Source organism: Sardina pilchardus, chromosome 2, assembly GCF_963854185.1.
Source record: "Sardina pilchardus chromosome 2, fSarPil1.1, whole genome shotgun sequence".
In the NCBI taxonomy this organism is placed as follows: domain Eukaryota; kingdom Metazoa; phylum Chordata; class Actinopteri; order Clupeiformes; family Clupeidae; genus Sardina; species Sardina pilchardus.
In genome coordinates, this window is record NC_084995.1 from 38139777 (window position 1) to 38156975 (window position 17199).

The 17199-nt window shown below is 53.1% G+C and overlaps 1 protein-coding gene across 5 annotated transcripts in view; it reads right to left on the bottom strand.

The window, feature by feature from the left end:
* The window catches only part of LOC134073198 (zinc finger protein 521), a 109484-nt gene that overhangs the window by 46901 nt on the left and 45384 nt on the right, over positions 1–17199 (bottom strand). For 3 of the 5 annotated variants that reach the window (XM_062530223.1, XM_062530214.1, XM_062530197.1), the window contains exons 4-5: positions 12560–16185; positions 12218–12302 (exon numbers count right to left, since the gene is read on the bottom strand). In XM_062530223.1, coding sequence (XP_062386207.1) covers positions 12218–12302; positions 12560–16185 — 3711 coding nt within the window. The remainder of the gene's footprint in view (positions 1–12217; positions 12303–12559; positions 16186–17199) is intronic. The other 2 variants (XM_062530231.1, XM_062530205.1) reach the window with 1 other exon arrangement.

Below are 17199 nucleotides of genomic sequence, written 5' to 3' on the forward strand. Positions count from 1 at the left end.
GCTTTTGTTCTAATAGCCTGTCCACAAAAGCTTCAAAGACAATAAGGGCTAAGGGTAATTACATCAACCTACACAGAATATTTTTCATGTGAGATGCTTCTCATTTGGTAGCACTGCACTCTGAGAGAAAAAGAAACAGTAATTAAAATTGTTTTATCCGAACATGTCTAATGGCATATGTCTACAGACGCTGTTCAAGCTGGTTAAGAGCAAGAACAATCGGCTACATTTAACTTCAATGAAAAACAGAAGTCACAGCGTGCTCCTGCATAATGTTAATGACAAGTCGCAACTATGATCATCTGACAAAAATATTTTCTAAATGAAATGTGTGATCCCCCCCCCCCCACCATCCCCCTTTTCACACTACTCGACAGAACAATAAGCTTAGCAGCTTAGTGGCTTTGTTCTAGCCCATGTGTGAATGGACTGAGAAAGTTTGGAGTGGCAGCGGACGCCGTAGTGCTCCGTGAAAGCCCCGAGTAGTTTTCGCACTCCAGCACTCCGGTCCTGCACGCCGCCCCTCTCTCTCAGACCTCTCGTGTCGTGTCCCTCTCCGAGTCCCCACTCCAACCGCCCCCCCCCGACCCCCCTTCACCACCACCCCCTAACCCCCCCCCTTTCCTCCGCGGCGTTTCACGTGAACCGCCGCCTCATTTAATATAACTGTCAGTGTTGGCATATCACAAGCCATTATCTGTCTCCTCCACGTTCATTATTGAAGCTAATGATCTGTTGTCCTCTCGGCTCCCCATTGAAAGAGGACTACATTAAAAGTCTCTTACTAAGTTAATTAGTAATTATAAACGTTAAAGATTAATCAGTGGAAGAGTGGCTTAAGGTTTACGTCTCCTGGTGCAGAGAGAGGGGGGGGGCGGGGTGGGGAGGGGGGGGGGGGACAAATGGAAAGACAAAAGGGCCACGTCGCCTCAATGTTCAAAATGAACTCTAGGCTAATGCTCTGGGTGGAAAGAGAGAAAGTGAAGGGAGGAGGAACTGGAAAACTGTTGTACTTGGAAACACAGTTCTTTTTTGTGGGAGTGAGTGTATGTGCACGCATATGTGTGTGTGTGTGTGTGTGTGTGTGTGTGTGTGTGTGTGTGAGTCATGCATGCGAGTTGGAGAGTGTGTCTGCATGATTTCCTCAATAATTGACGACAAAAAAAAATGTGCACGACACAATAAAATGTAAGGTTTCAGCAGAGTGCGAGGGCAACTCCTGTGATGTTCTCTCGCTATAAAAGAATATTTGAACTGCAGACACGTACAGATTTTTTTTCTAAATCATGCAACAGAAAAAAAAAAGAAAATCACAAAGACAGTACACACAAAAAAACACACAACCAAAAAAAAACGCCCAAACACATATGCGACAAGCCGTCGTCGAGCTCCACCGTGCGCACACAAACACACATCTTGACTCAGGGAAGAGGGATCGGCGGCAGCCCTGTCATCTTCAACCGAGAGCCACATTAAAAGTGCAACAGAACAAACAGACACAACAACCCCCTCCGTCACCCACAATGAGTCGATTTTTCAGCCAGCGAACGCGAAGCGAGGCGCTCCCTACCATGATGCAACCTGGCACACACCATGCAGCGGGCCGCTCGCCTCGCCTTCCACTGCAATTGCGGTGCAATTAAAACCATGATGCAAACGCATCGTCTGCATCAAACGCTCGGGCGAAAAAGAGACGGGGAGAGAGAGAGAGAGAGAGAGAGAGAGAGAGAGAGAGAGAGAGAGAGAGAGAGAGAGAGAGAGAGAGAGAGAGAGAGAGAGAGCGGAGATGTTTCCACGCGCGCACGGAGAGATTTTTATTAGCACGTCTGCGATTGCCGATTCGTGTGGCCGCGGCAGCTTCTTTTTGTGGCTGCGGGAAGTGTGTGGTGTGGTGTGTGTGTGTGTGTGTGTGTGTAAGTTTCCCCTCTGTACCCCATGTGTGAAGAGTGTGTGCCGAGCTGCAGGGCCCCGGGGGCTCAGGAAAGGGGACGGAGCTGGCAGCCCGCCGCATCGGAGAGGTCAAGAAAACACACACACATATGCTGGACACACATGTACACGCACACACACACATGCACACGCGCACACACACATATGCACACACACACACACACACACACACACACACACATGCACACACAAACACACACACACACACACACACACAAACATCCACACCCACACACACACACACACATGTACACACACACACACAGAATGTTTAGGCAGCAGGGAGGAGTTCATTGTTATAGATTGCTATAGTATATCCAAACACTTGATGAAAGTACAGTCCTTTGTTTATGTGTTTCTGCTGGAGTCATCATATATCATGGGATTAAAACAGAAGACCAAGGACCACCTTTGTGTTATTGATGTTCCTTATCATGCATGAAATCCGAGCCTAGATTGCTGCAGTGACTCACTGCTTTCACACAATTCTAATGAAGTGAAGGTAACATGTGAAATGAGTGACATCAATCATCTGTGGTCTTCAAACTGGATTCAAAACATGAACTGTGACATTATTGATCAACTTCCTTCCTTCCTGCGCGCACTCTGTCTCTGTTCAAAGGGTAGAGACAATGCATGTTCATTTGACCTCTTGAATGGCTGCCTGCCTTACTATACGTCTGCCCGCCTCTGAAGACCAGACAACAACAACAGCACGAATACCAAAAAAAACAAAAATGGTGCCACTTGGAGTGGATGCACTGAGAAGTGGAGCAGGAAGAGCTGGTGTGGTGGTGCGGTAGTGGTAGTGTGTGTGTGTGTGTGTGTGTGTGTGTGTGTGTGTGAGGGGTGGGGGGCGTTTGTAGCGGCTGGCCACTGGCCCGCAGCACCTGAAACCTATTAGAGAGCTTTGGAACATTCCGCAGGGTTCCGGCGCGGCGGCCAGAGGGCACGGTAAAGGTCTTCACTGAGAGGGCGGCTAATCAGCAGCCCGTTGCACCGGCCGACCCCGGGGGGCCCGGCAAGGTGAAAAACAAGAGAGGCCGGGGCGGGTGGAGGAGGGGGACAGCGCCGCGTGAAGCCTGCAAACAGCCACAGCCCGCGAGCCGCTCGGGTGAAGAAATAAGACAAGCGCAACAGGACAGCCAGATACATGCCTCTGTTTTTTTTTTCTCTCCCTCTCCCTCTTGCTCTCTCTCTCTCTCTCTCTCTCTCCATCCTCCCCCTCCTCCTCCTCCTCCTCTGCTTTTCAAATCCCCTAGAGGTCAGCACTTTCAGTCACGACCGGTGTAACCTTTTTTTTTTCTTCCTCCTTCCTGTTTATTTATACTGGACCCCGGTACATGTACAAGAGAGCAGGTTCTGTTTTTATCGACTTGAAGACAAACAGCTTCTCTGTTCTACAGTTGTTTTGCAGGCGGGCGGATTGTATTGAATTGCATCATTTGCATCAGATGCACCAGGCCTCGATAACAAAAAACCTGGCTGAATCGCTCTGCCCGCTGCCCGTTAGCGAAAAAGCCTCGCGGTGTCCGTCCGTCCGCGCCGGTTCGGACCGTGCCTTTCGCGGAACGAGGCATCGGCATTCCGCGGCGTAAAAAAAAAAAAACCTCAATGAGCTCGGTGTCGAGGCGAAGGCGGGTGTGAGTGAGTGCGTTTTTCTCCGGCACGTTCTCTGCGGGCATGGCAGGCCCGAGCAGACAGATGGCGCGGACCGCTCCCGCGCGCTGGCCTCCAGGAGCCCAGCGACTGGCGCTGCCCGCGCTGTTGACCTTGCCGCGGCCAGCCACGCGGGCCTGGCAGCGCGCCGCGCCAACGGGAGGGGCATCAACTCCGACGCTGCTCACATTATTATTAGGGCCTCAGTGCCGAGGGGGTCGGGGGGTGGGGTGGGTGGGGGGGGGACGACGACCAAGACTCCTGAGCGTGGCATACACACCAATGTGTGTGCAAATGTGAACACAAACACACACAAGTGCATGTATACACTCCCATATGCACAGCTACGCAGTGCTTTGCTAACAGAAATAGACACAAGAGGGACGGTGGCTTTATGCCCCTATTATGTCCACTCTTTCCATGCTGTGATGGATAGGGTGTTTGATATTTGATAACAGTTGCCATCAGACTGGAATCGTACAGAAGCTGAGATTTTTTTTTCTCTCCTTGTCTGTGGACCGGCACGCCAGTAGGCAGTACACCAGAGAAACTTTGAATTCAGACACGTACATGTGTAAATTAGCTCGCCAAGTCCAACTAGCCACTGCATGCGCTGTCGCGACTGACACGGGCTGTCATCGCCGGTGTCACGTCCCGCGGAAGACGCGGCAGGGTGCTAAGTGAAACGTTAACCCGTCTCCCCCCCCTCCCTCTAATCCTCCTCTGGCCGCCGCCCGCCTCCGTGGCCGAGGGAGCCAGTGCCGCCGGTCCCTTTCCTCCCTCTCTCTCTCCCTCTCTCTCTCCCTCTCTCTCTCCCTCTCTCACCCCCCCGAGGCCCGGGCTGAGCATTTGAGCGGTGTGGGTTGCAGCTTTGACCTTTACGGAAGTCAGCACTGTCTGTTTGCACTGCCCCCATCCCCTTCAGCAACCCCACCACCACCACCACCACCACCACCGACCACCACCCACACCACCCCCCCTGGATCCCCTCCACTCCACTGCATCGCTGCCCACCCGCCCCCCATATCTCTGGACCCCCCAGCTCCACCCCAACCCCCCCCCCCACCCCCCCGCCCCGCGCTCGCCTGCTTAGTAACCCCTGCCGAGGGTGGAAGGTAGCGAGGCAGTGAGGCGGCGAGCCCGAGCTCAGGAGAGCGCGCTCGCTTCCCTGGCCTCCGTGACACCTTGGCACCCCCCCCCCCCCCCCGGAGGGCCCTGCGCTAGCACAAAGGCTAATTCTGATCATCCACTATTTATGGGGGTACTTTAGAACAAGGGTTGGCATTAAGGGTGGTAATGCACACGTCCCCCCCTTTTTCCTGCGTATCAATAAAACATGGCCGGGGCCACTAGCACAGGAGGAGAGAGGGACAGGGAACGGGAGAGAGAGACAAGGACAAGGAGAGAGAGAGAGAGAGACAGAGAGAGAGACAGAGAGAGAGAGAGAGAGAGAGAGAGAGAAAGAGAGAGTCTCATGCCACCCGCTGCATTGCAACAAAAAACACTACAGCACTCTCTGCGAACAATGGAGTCAAAAATGGACGATGCATAAATAATGCAGGGAGATTTTCATAATACCGTACACACTGGCACGCATACTGTATGGAGAAATACTATCTACAGTAAAAAAAAAACAGTATGCAGTAAAGCTACTTACACTTGTAAGTAAGTATTAATGTAGTGGGAACAAAGGGAGATGGCATCAATTGTGCGTGTGAGAATAGCCTCGTGGATATCTCTGGACTCTAAAAACACAGTCTGAGGATTTTTTTTTCGGTGTGGGAATGACCATAACAGCACTTAACAAGAGTCTCCTACTGCTAACAGAGCAGAAATTAACACAACCGCTCAATAAAAGAAAGGGAGAGAAACACATAATTCTACTATTAACAATACTACGATTAAATATATTTCTACTATTTCCCAACTCCAAAAAACAATCAGTTCTAGGGCTAGTTCACAAAAATAAACTTTGACTGTGGCTTAGAAGTAATAGATATACAAACTTCAGATAGACATCTAAACTAAACCATTGCACAACACAGTTTGGTTTTTGTCTATCTCAAGAAGGACTATGGTGCAATGAATTCTGGGTAAAGAAGAACACTTTTCTAAATAAAAAAAACATGGCCGTCTGAGTAACCAAATCCAACCACTCAGCTCAATTTTCACATCCCTAGAACATGCTTGTCTTCAGGTCAAACAAGACAAAGAGTGTGCTATGTCATCCTCTCCACTTTACAAGGTCTTCTCTTCATGTTTTGTTTTAGGTAAGCAGGCATCAATGGTCACGCTGTTTGTGGAACCTGTCCACGGCTGTGTGAGCATCCCGAGCGAGGGGGGGATGGGGGGGATGGGGGGGAGAGAGTGTCGGCGTGCGCGGTGGATCTGGTGGTGATGGAGAACGCGGTGCTGGGTGGGTGGTTGGGTGGGGGGTGTTGGTGGGCGAGTCGGGCGCCACTGCTGTTTTATCATTCCCCTCATGGCCGCCGCATTAGTCTCCGAGAGGTATAATGCAACGAGCGGGAAGGTGCGCGTAATTGCTCATTAACAGCGGCACACTCGGCTGCGCGGGAGGTGACTGCGCTAACGAACGGAGAGGTGTTATTAATCACCAATTAATAAAAAGCAGGCGGAAATTGCGCCCAGTGTAGCGTGCGCTCAGATTGGTTTCTCCCCACCTCTCTCTCTCTCTCTCTCTCTATCTCTCTCTTCCGTTCTCTCTCCCTTCCTTCTCTCTCTCTCTCTCACTCTGTCTTCTCTTTTTTAATTCGTTCGCTCACACTCCGTCCTTTCCCTGGACATGGTGTGTCAGGTTGTGCGTGTCACTGGATTGATTCTGCCTCAGATGGCAGTTGGGCATGGATAAAGTATCTACTGTGTTGCTTAATGGACTGTGCAGGCGTAAGGGCAGTCACTGAGCACAACTCAAATGCTAACATATTGCTGCTTGTAAAGTGAAAGGGTGATTTATGAGAAACTCGCCACGTTCATGAGCACAAGAGAGAAAAATAAAGAAAGAGAGCGAGAGAGATAGATAGAGAGAGAGAGATAGGATGTCTGCTATGCTTTTCCAGTACATTCCTAATGGCGCTCGGTGGCAGAAATGCAGCACTTTTGTTTATGTGAGTCATCTGACAACTTCTTGTGATTCCTCTGTGTGTTCCTGCGGCACCAGGAAAGACTCCCTTTGACACACCCACCCACACATCTCCACGGAGGCCCTGATGGAGCAGGCTGCCATCGCCGTGGTGGCGAGACCGAGACCGCAGAGCTCCGGGCAGTCAGCGTGTCATCCTCCGCGGTCTTCCCGGGAGCGCCGGCGGAAAACACGTCGAGCATTTTTTTACGATTTTACAGCCCTCTCAATGGCCACGCATCACAATCCTCTCCTCTACCTCCCCCTTCTCCTTATTGTAAACACTCATTTAAGCTTCCTCTAACGGAGGGAATGGCTAGCAGATTGAGAATGGGGAAAGGGGTGTTTTTTTGTCTGTAGAGAAGGCCAGAAAGAGAGAGAGAGAGAGAAAGAGAGAGAGAGAGGGAGGGAGGGGAGAGAGGGAGGGAGGGGAGAGGCAGGGAGGGAGGGAGGGAGGCAGGGGGACAGAATGGCGGAGGGCTAGAGGCCTCGCTCGCTCGCTCCCCGCTCCTCTCCAGCTTGGTAACAGCCCACGGTGCCGGCTCACACAGAGCGGCCAGCTGTACAGCAAATGTGTGCCCCTCTCCGCCCCCCCAGCCGCCCCCCGCCCGCCCTCGCCTCCTGCCAGCCTCCCCCCGCCCCACCATCCCATCCCATCCCGCTCCGGCTGGGCCGAGTGGCCCACCAGCGCCACAGAGGCCTCCGCGCTGCCTTGGCTTGGTCGCTTGCCTCTGTCACCGGACCAAAAAAACTGCTGCTAAAGGTGACCCTCAAATCAGCTTTCTGGAATTTTCCGCGCCTTTTTTTTCCGTGTTTTGGGGTAGCTCGCGCGGCCCCGTCCTTCAGTTCTGACACATCGTCCGCTTCTGTTCGGCTACGTGAAATACAAGGTAGGAAAGATTTTCTTTTTGTTCCCTCAGTGTTTTATTTTTCCAGTATCTTTTATTTTTTTTTATTTTTTTTTAAATTTTTTTTGGTTCTGGACAGTTTGTCTGGTTTAAGCAGCGAGTGCAAGAGCTACACATCAGGGTTCTTCAAATCCGAGCGAGGGCTTTTCGCCCAGCAGGTCGGCCAGGTGAAAAACAGGCTCCCATGGAGCTGGGAGGGTCATAGTTCACACTGTTGTCAAAGAGGAGCATTCTGAAACCAAGCCCCGCTGGCAACAGCTAACCTGCTTATCTGTCAAGGAAAGACCTTCAAATGTGTCATCCAACACTTCAACTTTGACAAATACTGGACCTCACCAACAGGACAAGGCTATCACACGCCCGGCTTTTATTATTATCACTGCAATATTTCACATTTCAAACTCAAAGTGAACCTACAGGATTGGGTTTGAGAGATTTTAATTATGCAACACCAAATATTTGTTTGTAAGCAAATTGACGATGAACAACCAAATCTTCAAATCTGTGCGGAGAACAAACCAGAGCCTAAATCAACATCTTAAATAAACACGGGAGGGTGGGGAGGGGGAGAAATGACAGATTTGACAGAGCCCGTAACAGCTGAAGGCTGCGTAAATCCCTTCTCCTATAGCAAAGAAACGGACACCGTGAGCACGGCGCGGCCGGCCATGCCAGAAAACTCCAAACTAAAGAGTGGCCAGCTGTCTTCTGGCCCACGATAAAATTGCTCCTTGGTTGGTGGCGATATCAATTTTTTTTCCTTTTTTTTTTTTTCGCTGCCTTGATTGGAGTATCACATCAGGTCCCCAAACAGAGCGACCAGCTGTACAGCAAATGTGCGGGGATCCATCTGGGTCCTAGCAGGCTACGGCCTCCATCTCAGGGGCACGCGGGGGGCTCCTGGCAAGCTCGGCCTTCGCTGAGCCCACCAGCGAGCCCTCCCTCCGCCCTGCCCGCCTGCTCGCCCTGCCTGCCTGCCTGCCCGCCCGCCCGCCCGCCCGCCCGCGCGCCACACATTGCACCCTCTCCAGCAATGTACCTGATTATCATGTTAAATGTTTAGCAGCTACGCGGCAAAGCTGTGCTTTTCTGCCGGCGATCGGGGGGCTCTGTCGGCATCTGAGCATAATGCCCATGCATCAAACGGCTTCTGGCGGAAGCACAAATGACAGGCGCAGTGGCTCTCTGGGTGCAGGGGGGGAGGGGGGGGGGGAGGAGCGGTGGCGGCGAGCGAGGAGCGGGAGGAGTGTGGGATAGCAATGTGGCGGCGCGAGGGGCGGAGAGATGACGACGCTTTCTTCCCGAGCATTATCGAGTTTTCAAAGATGGCCACACAGTTTAACTCGCGCGTAATGCGCCCTCACCGATTATCTTTTTTTCCTTCTCATTCGCAACGCTGACCACGCCCTTTGTGCGCCGCGGGATCGTTATGTCACCACGCCTCGCTATATATAGTCGCCGCGGTCACAGCGCTACCGCTAGAAAAGATCGGTGGTGGCGGAGGTGGAGGTGGCGGAGGCGGCGGTGGCGGGGGGGGTGACGCTGGCGGCGGTCGTACCCCTAAAGAGTCGAGCGCCTGCCCCATTACCTACGCTAATAACGGTGACAGCTGAGCGCCGATGACCCCGGCCTCCCGTTTCGCCTCTCCTGTGCAGATGGCCATTAAAAGGAGAGAGTGTCCCTTTTTCAGGGGAGAAGGTATTTAGAGCTTTTTCCAAATGAGGACTTTATGTTTTTTTCCCCTGTTTTTTGGCTCAAACTGGGTGTGCGGTAATTACGGTCCGGTCCAGTTTTAACCCCCATTGCCGTTGAGGGACTGCAGGGGAGGCCTGCTCCTCACTCGCTTATTAGACCCACGCCGATTGACGTTGACTCTCATCAATTTTATATGCAAATATTCTTTTTTAGTATCGCTGGGATCATTTCCACTCGAGCTCCTCAACCAATTAATGACAGTCTTCTTTGCTCAAACCTGAAAGGCCAAATTGTTTGGGGATGTGTCCTTTTACCATCTCTTTTTCTCTCTCTCCCGCTCTCTCTTTCTCTCTCTCTCTCCCTCTCGCTCTTTCTCTCTCTCTCGCTCTCTCTCTCTCTCATTGTCCCTCTTTCCCTCTCCTATCCTATCTAATAATGTCCTTTTCTAACTTAATTTTTGTAAAAGCTGACCCTGAATCCGTAATTACAAGGTCTTGTTAGCCATCAGTGTGCACGCTTTCACACATACACCCAAATCAGACTCACGGCTCTCACACTAGCGAGACGATCACAAACTCACTCCACGCCAATGATACACTCCGCATCACCACACACACACACACACACACAAACACACACACACACACACACACACACACACACACACACACACACACACACACACAAACACACACACACACGCACACAGAAAGACATTATACTCCGGTTAGGGAAATCACACTCACACACATCTCCTCTCAAATTACACTCACACCCATCCAGAAGGGTTTGGTAGGACGGGAGAGGTAGAAGCGGGGGTGTAGTGGGGTGTAGTGGGGTGGGGTGGGGTGGGGGGGCCAAGACAAAAATCCGCCTGAGCCTGTTTATGCAGCGCGAGTGCGCTCCGCTCCTGAAAGAATTGCCTGCCGTGTTTAAATTTGCCGACACCGCCTATGCAAGCGTCCCAAACAGAGAGCCTGTTCGGTTCCAGATCAATGAGCCTCGCTCCCACTGAAGAAAGCAGATAATGCAGAGTAATGAAAGACCCACCAAACAAGCAGAATAAATGAATGACTAAAGGCTGGTGAGACTGGAATTCAGACACCCACGTACCGCTGGCAAAGGAGGGATGTCTGTTTGAATTCTGAGTTTCCTTCCAATTATTCTACCTGAATACCAATGATGCGTGTGTGTGCGGGTGCGTGTGTGTGTGTTTGTCTGTGTGTGTGTGTGTGTGTGTGTGAGAGAGAGAGAGAGAGAGAAAGGGAGGAAGAGAGGGAGAGAGACAGAGAGTGAGCAAAGATGAGGAGCGTGGTTCAGGATGTGTGGCATGGCTCATAAGTTGTGGCAAACACAAAGAGGCTTGAGGAGACCATTTCCAATAGTGACAGATGACAGCGTCATCCCGCTCATAGGGAGAGGCTTGAGCGTGATCCTTATGAGCAGGTGTCACCACTCAAAGGTCACACCGGCTCTAAAACTGTGTGTGCTTTGCCACTAAACTACTTCCATACTTAGGAGTTCCCGTTCAGTGGCATTCTGTTCTGATATTTAAGCTGTCTGATTCAGAGTTAAGAGACAAGAGTCAAATTGGTGCCTGGCTGAATTTTAAATGTTCAAGGACTCAGTTATGCTCTGTTGCCTCATTCTGAATTCATAAAAAGGTCAGACATGCAATAACATAACCCCACCCCCAACAAACACAAAAATAAATAAATTGCGACCAAAGCAGTCATTGTTTATGTGATAGTTCTAAAGCAGATACTGTAAAAATTCTTCAACACATTACACATGAAGCCAAAGTGTTGAACATATCCATTTAGTCAGCACTCATGAGAAAGATTACATGCCTTTGTGATGTTAACGACCTCTCCATCATCCCTAATGACATGTATAACCCTTAGATGAACAAGGATGGCAATCACGTCCCGGGAAAGGCACGCTGCAGCTGAGTGCATTACATATAATCTGTCCAACAACTGTCCATTTACAGTAGCCCCAGTCCTCAGAGAACAATAGACTAAGCACAACCATGGGTCAGGTTGGGGTTGTGCAGCAATCTAGCGTGATTGGCCCTGACCATTCCGAACGTCCCTCTCCTGCCGGAATGGACGGGCCGGCCTGCTGACTCGGGCACAAAATGGGACGAAAATGCCGACGTTGCCAGAAAAAGCGGTTCCCATCTGGGACAGTGTTTTCTTCCCCATTGTCCTCCCGTCCGGGAAGGGTGTCAGGCAAAACCTCAGCGCGTCTGCGCTGCTAAACGCCTCCTTTATCATGCTCCTTCCTCCCCAGCGCAAAAACACAGCCAGGGTTTGGTGGCTGTAACCATCACCCAGTCCCACAACCACCCACATGAAGGTCACGAGAGCAGACTGGGTAAAAACAACCCTGAGGGCTGCCACCGAGCACACAACTCTGCTCTAATAGGGCCATGTAAACAAACAAACAAACACCCAGTGGATATGGGGACGACTGACAATCAGTGTGATTGTTGACGCCTTTTATATTAAACGATTAATCAATTAATATTGATGATGGTCTGTTGCCTGACTACAGATCATTTTGTTTTTTGTTTTAACTGAAAGCAGAGAACATTGTTCAAAATTGTGCAGCTAAAAAATTAACAGCATGCCACTGCAACAATGGATTAACCAAAGAGAAACCGCAAATTGTGTTCTCTCAGACAGTATTAATCTGGACTCTTATCATCATGGCTGCCTGAAAAATGACCTTCCAGTTTATACAGAATTTCTATTAAGCGTTTCAGCAGAGGAGTTCTATAAAGCATTTGGGTTTTACTATGTTGGACGTTGCCATGAATCTAATGTTTGAGAGTAAGGAATGGATGAAAGGATTCACTTACCAAGCATGTGATTGGCAACATGGACTTGAATGTCCCATTCGCTGTAGAAAACCATCTGGCACTTGATGCACTGGTAGGTCTTCTTCTAAGTGCAAAGAAAAACCATCATACAGAGAACTTTTTTGAAATTCTTTAAAACACTACAGTGGAATGAAACTAAAAATAATCTGTTGACATTCTAAAATATAATCACAGCATCTGGCATAAGTGCCTTTGTCTCACTTCATCTATTAGCATTCCATTTGCATCCCATTTTAGCCTGTGCCCACAGCCTCAAAATAACTTTCAAAGTGACATTCTCCCCCAACTCCCCAATGGGACGGCGTCACTTGTGATTCTCACCTCGTCGGTCGTCGCCGGGCTCACTCTGGGCATCGGGGACACCTGTGGGGTGCGGAGCTGCCCGCTGCCGCCGCCGTCGCCGGCCTGGTCCTTGTGCACCGTCTGCACGTGCGTCTGCAGCTCGGCCTCCGACTCGAACTTGACGTTGCAGGTGGAGCAGCGGGTCTTGGCGGCCGCCGACGAGGAGGAGGACGTCGACGAGGCCGAGGACAACGCCGCTTTGCCCTTGGCGTCGGTGGGGCTGTCGCCCCCCGGGCCCCACGATCCCGCGGTGCCCGAGGACACGGGGCCTCCTCCACCTCCCCCCTGCTGCTGCTGCTGCTGCTTGGCGCCGTTCATGGTGGGGCTGGAGCTCTTGCTGCCGGCGGCGCTCACGCAGGCGGCGCACAGGCCGTACGGCAGCCCGTTGATGTCCAGCTTGACCAGCTCCTGCTTGGAGCGGAACTCCTTGAGGCACGAGGCACACTTGAAGAGCTTCTGCGCCTGCGCCTGGTGGTGGTGCTGGTGCTGGTGCTGGTTGTGCGTCTGGTGCGGCAGGACGTGCGCGCGCCCCACCGGGTGGTTGGTGGACATGGTGCCCGTCTTCTGCATGTGGAACGTGCCGTGGATCTTGAGCTCCAGCGTGGACGTGACCGTCTGCATGCAGACCACGCAGCGGAAGCCCGTCAGCGAGTTGCGCAGGTCCGGGTGCATCTGGCAGTGCTCCAGGAAGTCCTCCTCGCTATGCAGCGGCATCTTGCAGATGCGGCAGCTGCCCGTGTCCAGGCTCTTGCTGTGGGTGACCTTGTGCTCGGTCAGCGTCAGCAGCGAGGGGAAGCGCTCGCCGCAGATGGGGCACATGTAGTGCTTGACCGGCCCCAGGTGGGTCTGCATGTGCTCGCGCAGGCCGGCCTCGGAGAAGAAGGTGCGCGAGCAGACGTTGCACTTGTGGCTGCCCTTGATCATGTCGGCCTTGCGCTTGTGCATGGCGCTCTCGCCGGGCCGGATGTTGTGGTCGCGGAGCTGGTGGTTGGTCAGCAGCGACTCCATGGTGTACGAGGCGCCGCAGATGTCGCAGCTGTACATCACCTCCGACGTGTCCACCTCCTCCTCGCTGCCGTCGTGGCTGTTGTGGGACTCGCCGGCGGTCACGCCGCCTCCTCCTGATGCCCCGCCTCCGACTCCGCCTCCGACTCCGCCTCCGCCTCCTCCGTGGCTGTTGCCCATGAGCCCCTGCAGCTCGGGGTCGTCCTTGGACACGGGGTCGCCCGCGCCGGCGGCGGAGCCGTTGGTGCCGCAGTTCTGCGCCTTGCCCTCGAACACGCAGTGCTTCTCGCGCAGGTGGCGCTCCAGCAGGATGATGGCGTGGAAGGCCTTGCTGCAGAAGCGGCAGTTGTACTTCTTGCTGTGCGTGGTGATGTGGCACTGGAGCTCCACCTCGGTGCTGAAGGACTCGCCGCAGAAGATGCAGCGGTGCGCCCGGCCCTGGTTCTCCAGGTGGCTGTGCTTGACGTGCAGCTGCAGGTCCGCCTCGTGGCGGAAGTCCCAGTTGCACGAGGTGCAGCGGAACACCTTCTTCTCGTTGCTGTGCTTGACCGCCAGGTGCAGCTGCGTGGACACCTTGGAGTCGAACACCTCCTGGCAGAGCGTGCAGCGGAAGAAGACGAAGGTGTGCATCTCCAGCAGGTGCTTCTGCAGGTCGTCCACGGTGGTGAACTGCTTGTCGCAGCTCTCGCAGATGTAGTAGGTGGAGGTGATGGTGAAGTGCACCGTCACGTGCTTCAGCAGGGACTCCTGGTTGGGGAAGTCCTTGTTGCACTGCGGACAGGTGAGCATGGGCACCACGCTGTCCAGGTGCGTCTTGAGGTGCGTCTGGAAGAGGTCCAGGCTGGTGTACTTGGCGCCGCACTGGTTGCAGATGAACTCGCTGGCCGAGCGCGAGGACTGCGTGGCGTGCTTGAGCAGCGCCGCGTCCACCGAGATGGGCGACGACGACGGGCTGAGCGCCCCCCCCCGCCGCGAGCGGCCGCCGTTGTTCATGTAGTTGAGCGCCAGCGGGATGTTCTTGTGGTTCTCCTTGACGTGCTTGTTGAGCTTGAGCAGGCTGTTGAAGATGGGCGAGTTGGTGCAGTACGAGCACGAGTACACCTCCACGATGGGCTCCTTGGAGCCCACCGCCAGCGGCGAGTCGAAGCGCAGGCTGCCCGCGTCGCAGTGGGTCTGCCGCACGTGCTCCTCCAGCGTGGCCTCGGTCAGGAAGCCCATGAAGCACTGCGGGCAGAAGAAGGCGTTGCTCTCCTTGGCCACGGGGCTGGGGAAGCCGTGCGAGCAGCGGATGTGCTCCTGCAGGGCGTTGAGGTCGCCCAGCACCTCCGAGCAGAAGTTGCACTGGAGCAGCGCGTCCGACAGCGTGGCCAGCAGCGCCGAGGGGTCCTCGGCGTTGTGCACCTGCCTCAGGTGCTCGTTGAGGTTGAAGAGCGACGGCAGCACCTCCAGGCAGAACTGGCAGGTGTGCGCCTGCTCGGGCTTGTCCAGGTGCATGGTCTTCAGGTGGATCTGCAGCACGGCCAGGCTGGAGAACACCTGCTTGTTGCAGTAGATGCAGCTGTAGGCGATCTTGGACTGCTTTGCCAGGCGGCCGGGCAGGTCGGAGGCGTGCTGGGCGGTCCGCTTCCGCCGGCCGCGGGCCTTGGGCACGGGCGGCGCGGCGTCCACCATGGTGGAGCTGTCCACGGAGAGGTTGGAGTCGGGCGTGGTGCTGGACACGGACGTGTAGCCCACGGTCAGCAGCGAGGGGCTGTTGCTGTGGTTGCTGGACTCGGGCAGCTGGTGCACGTCCATGTGGGCGTAGAGCTCCTCCACGGTGGCAAAGTGCTCGGCGCAGACGGCGCAGGCGTGGCCCTTGCGGTCGCGGTCGCGCCCGTGCGCCTGGTCGATGTGGCTCAGCAGCGTGCCCTCGTCGCCGAACGGCTCGTGGCAGTAGATGCACTGCAGCCCGGGCCCCAGGGCGCCGCCGACACCGCTGACGCTGCTGCCGCCGCCGTCGTCCGACGGCGAGCACTCCGGGTGGCACTCGGCGATGTGGCGCTGCAGCTCCTCGGGCACGTCGAAGCCCTCCTCGCAGCGGCTGCACTTGCGCGTCTCCGCCCGCCCGCCCCCGCCACCGCCGCCGCCCCCCTCCTTGGCGCCGCGCTCGTGCACCTGCATGTGTCCGTGGAGCGAGCTGGAGTTGAGGAAGCCGCGGCGGCACACGGGGCACTTGTGCGGCTTGTTGGAGGCGTGCGTCTTCATGTGGATCTTGAGGTGGTCGCTGCGCGAGAAGGCCGAGTCGCACTCGCCGCAGTGGTACTTCTTGTCGCCCGTGTGCAGCTTGACGTGGCGGTCGCGGCTGCGCTTGTGCTTGAACAGGCGGCTGCAGAAGGTGCAGCTGAACGGGAGCTTGTCGCCGTGGCTCTGCTCGTGGCGCTTCAGGAAGCTCAGGCGGCTGAAGGTCTTGTCGCAGAACTGGCACGGGTAGGGAAGGCCGGGGACGCCCTCCTCCTCGCCGAAGTCGTAGTCATCGCCGTGGCCCGGGGACGTCTGGTCTTTGCTGGACGGCGAAGAGGCAGGCCAGGAGCAGGAAGGGTCATCCTCAAGGTCAGCTCCGTCTGCAACGACAGGAACGGGAGAATGGAAGACAATTACACCACGGGCGATCACACACATAAAGCATAAGGCCCCGTTAGTGGTCACTTATATACAATTAAACCCCACGCAGATATATGTCTACATGTGCGTGAAAGGTACGGTGTGTTCTTTTCGTGGAATTTCCTGTTAGAAAAAAAGGAAGAGGATAAAAACACTCTGTGTGTGTCAATCTGCTGGTGTTTGTGTGGGGGAGAGGAGGCAGGAAGGGAGAAAGAGACATGGAAGAAGAGGAATGGCGGACGTCGTCGGAAGATCTCTCTTTAAAGCACTCCGTGGAAGCCAACACTTCCGAGTTGCTATTTTTCTTGTATAGTCCTTATATGGAACTTTTAAACGTGGCCACTTTTTTTTCATATAATACCTCACTTTCAGAGTCATTTCAAAAAAGTTACATTTGAATAAGTCATTTAGAGCATAATTAAAGGGAGGAAAGAAGTACAAGAAAATTAAAATGCTTTTACCACAATTAACCTTGTAGGTGGTCATGTAATGACTAAACCCACTGCGACTCAAAAAGTAATCTGACATTTTCACCCAGCTCCACGCTATGGGCTGCTTTAAGATGGATGCCCCGCGTGAGGTAAATTAGAACACCTCTATTATTCTTTAACAATCACTTGGATTGTTTCAACGAAAAAAAAAAAAAAGACCCACAATGACCACACATTTGAAGTGAAGAAATACAGCTATTTTAGAGCAAAAAAGCTAGAGATATTTCACTCCTTTGATAAAAATATAGAAATGGTCATAATGGATGTGAGAGTATATTTGACAGAAAAGCAAGTAACTGCGTAAAATGAATAACTTAATCAATTTATTTATGTATTCTTCTTCTTCTTCTTCTTAGTATTATTATTAGTATCATTAGTAGTAATAGAACTACTGCTACTACTATGAATAACGATAATAATATAATAATGACAATGAATAATAATAATAATAATATGCTAACATATACAGTATATGTAAAACAG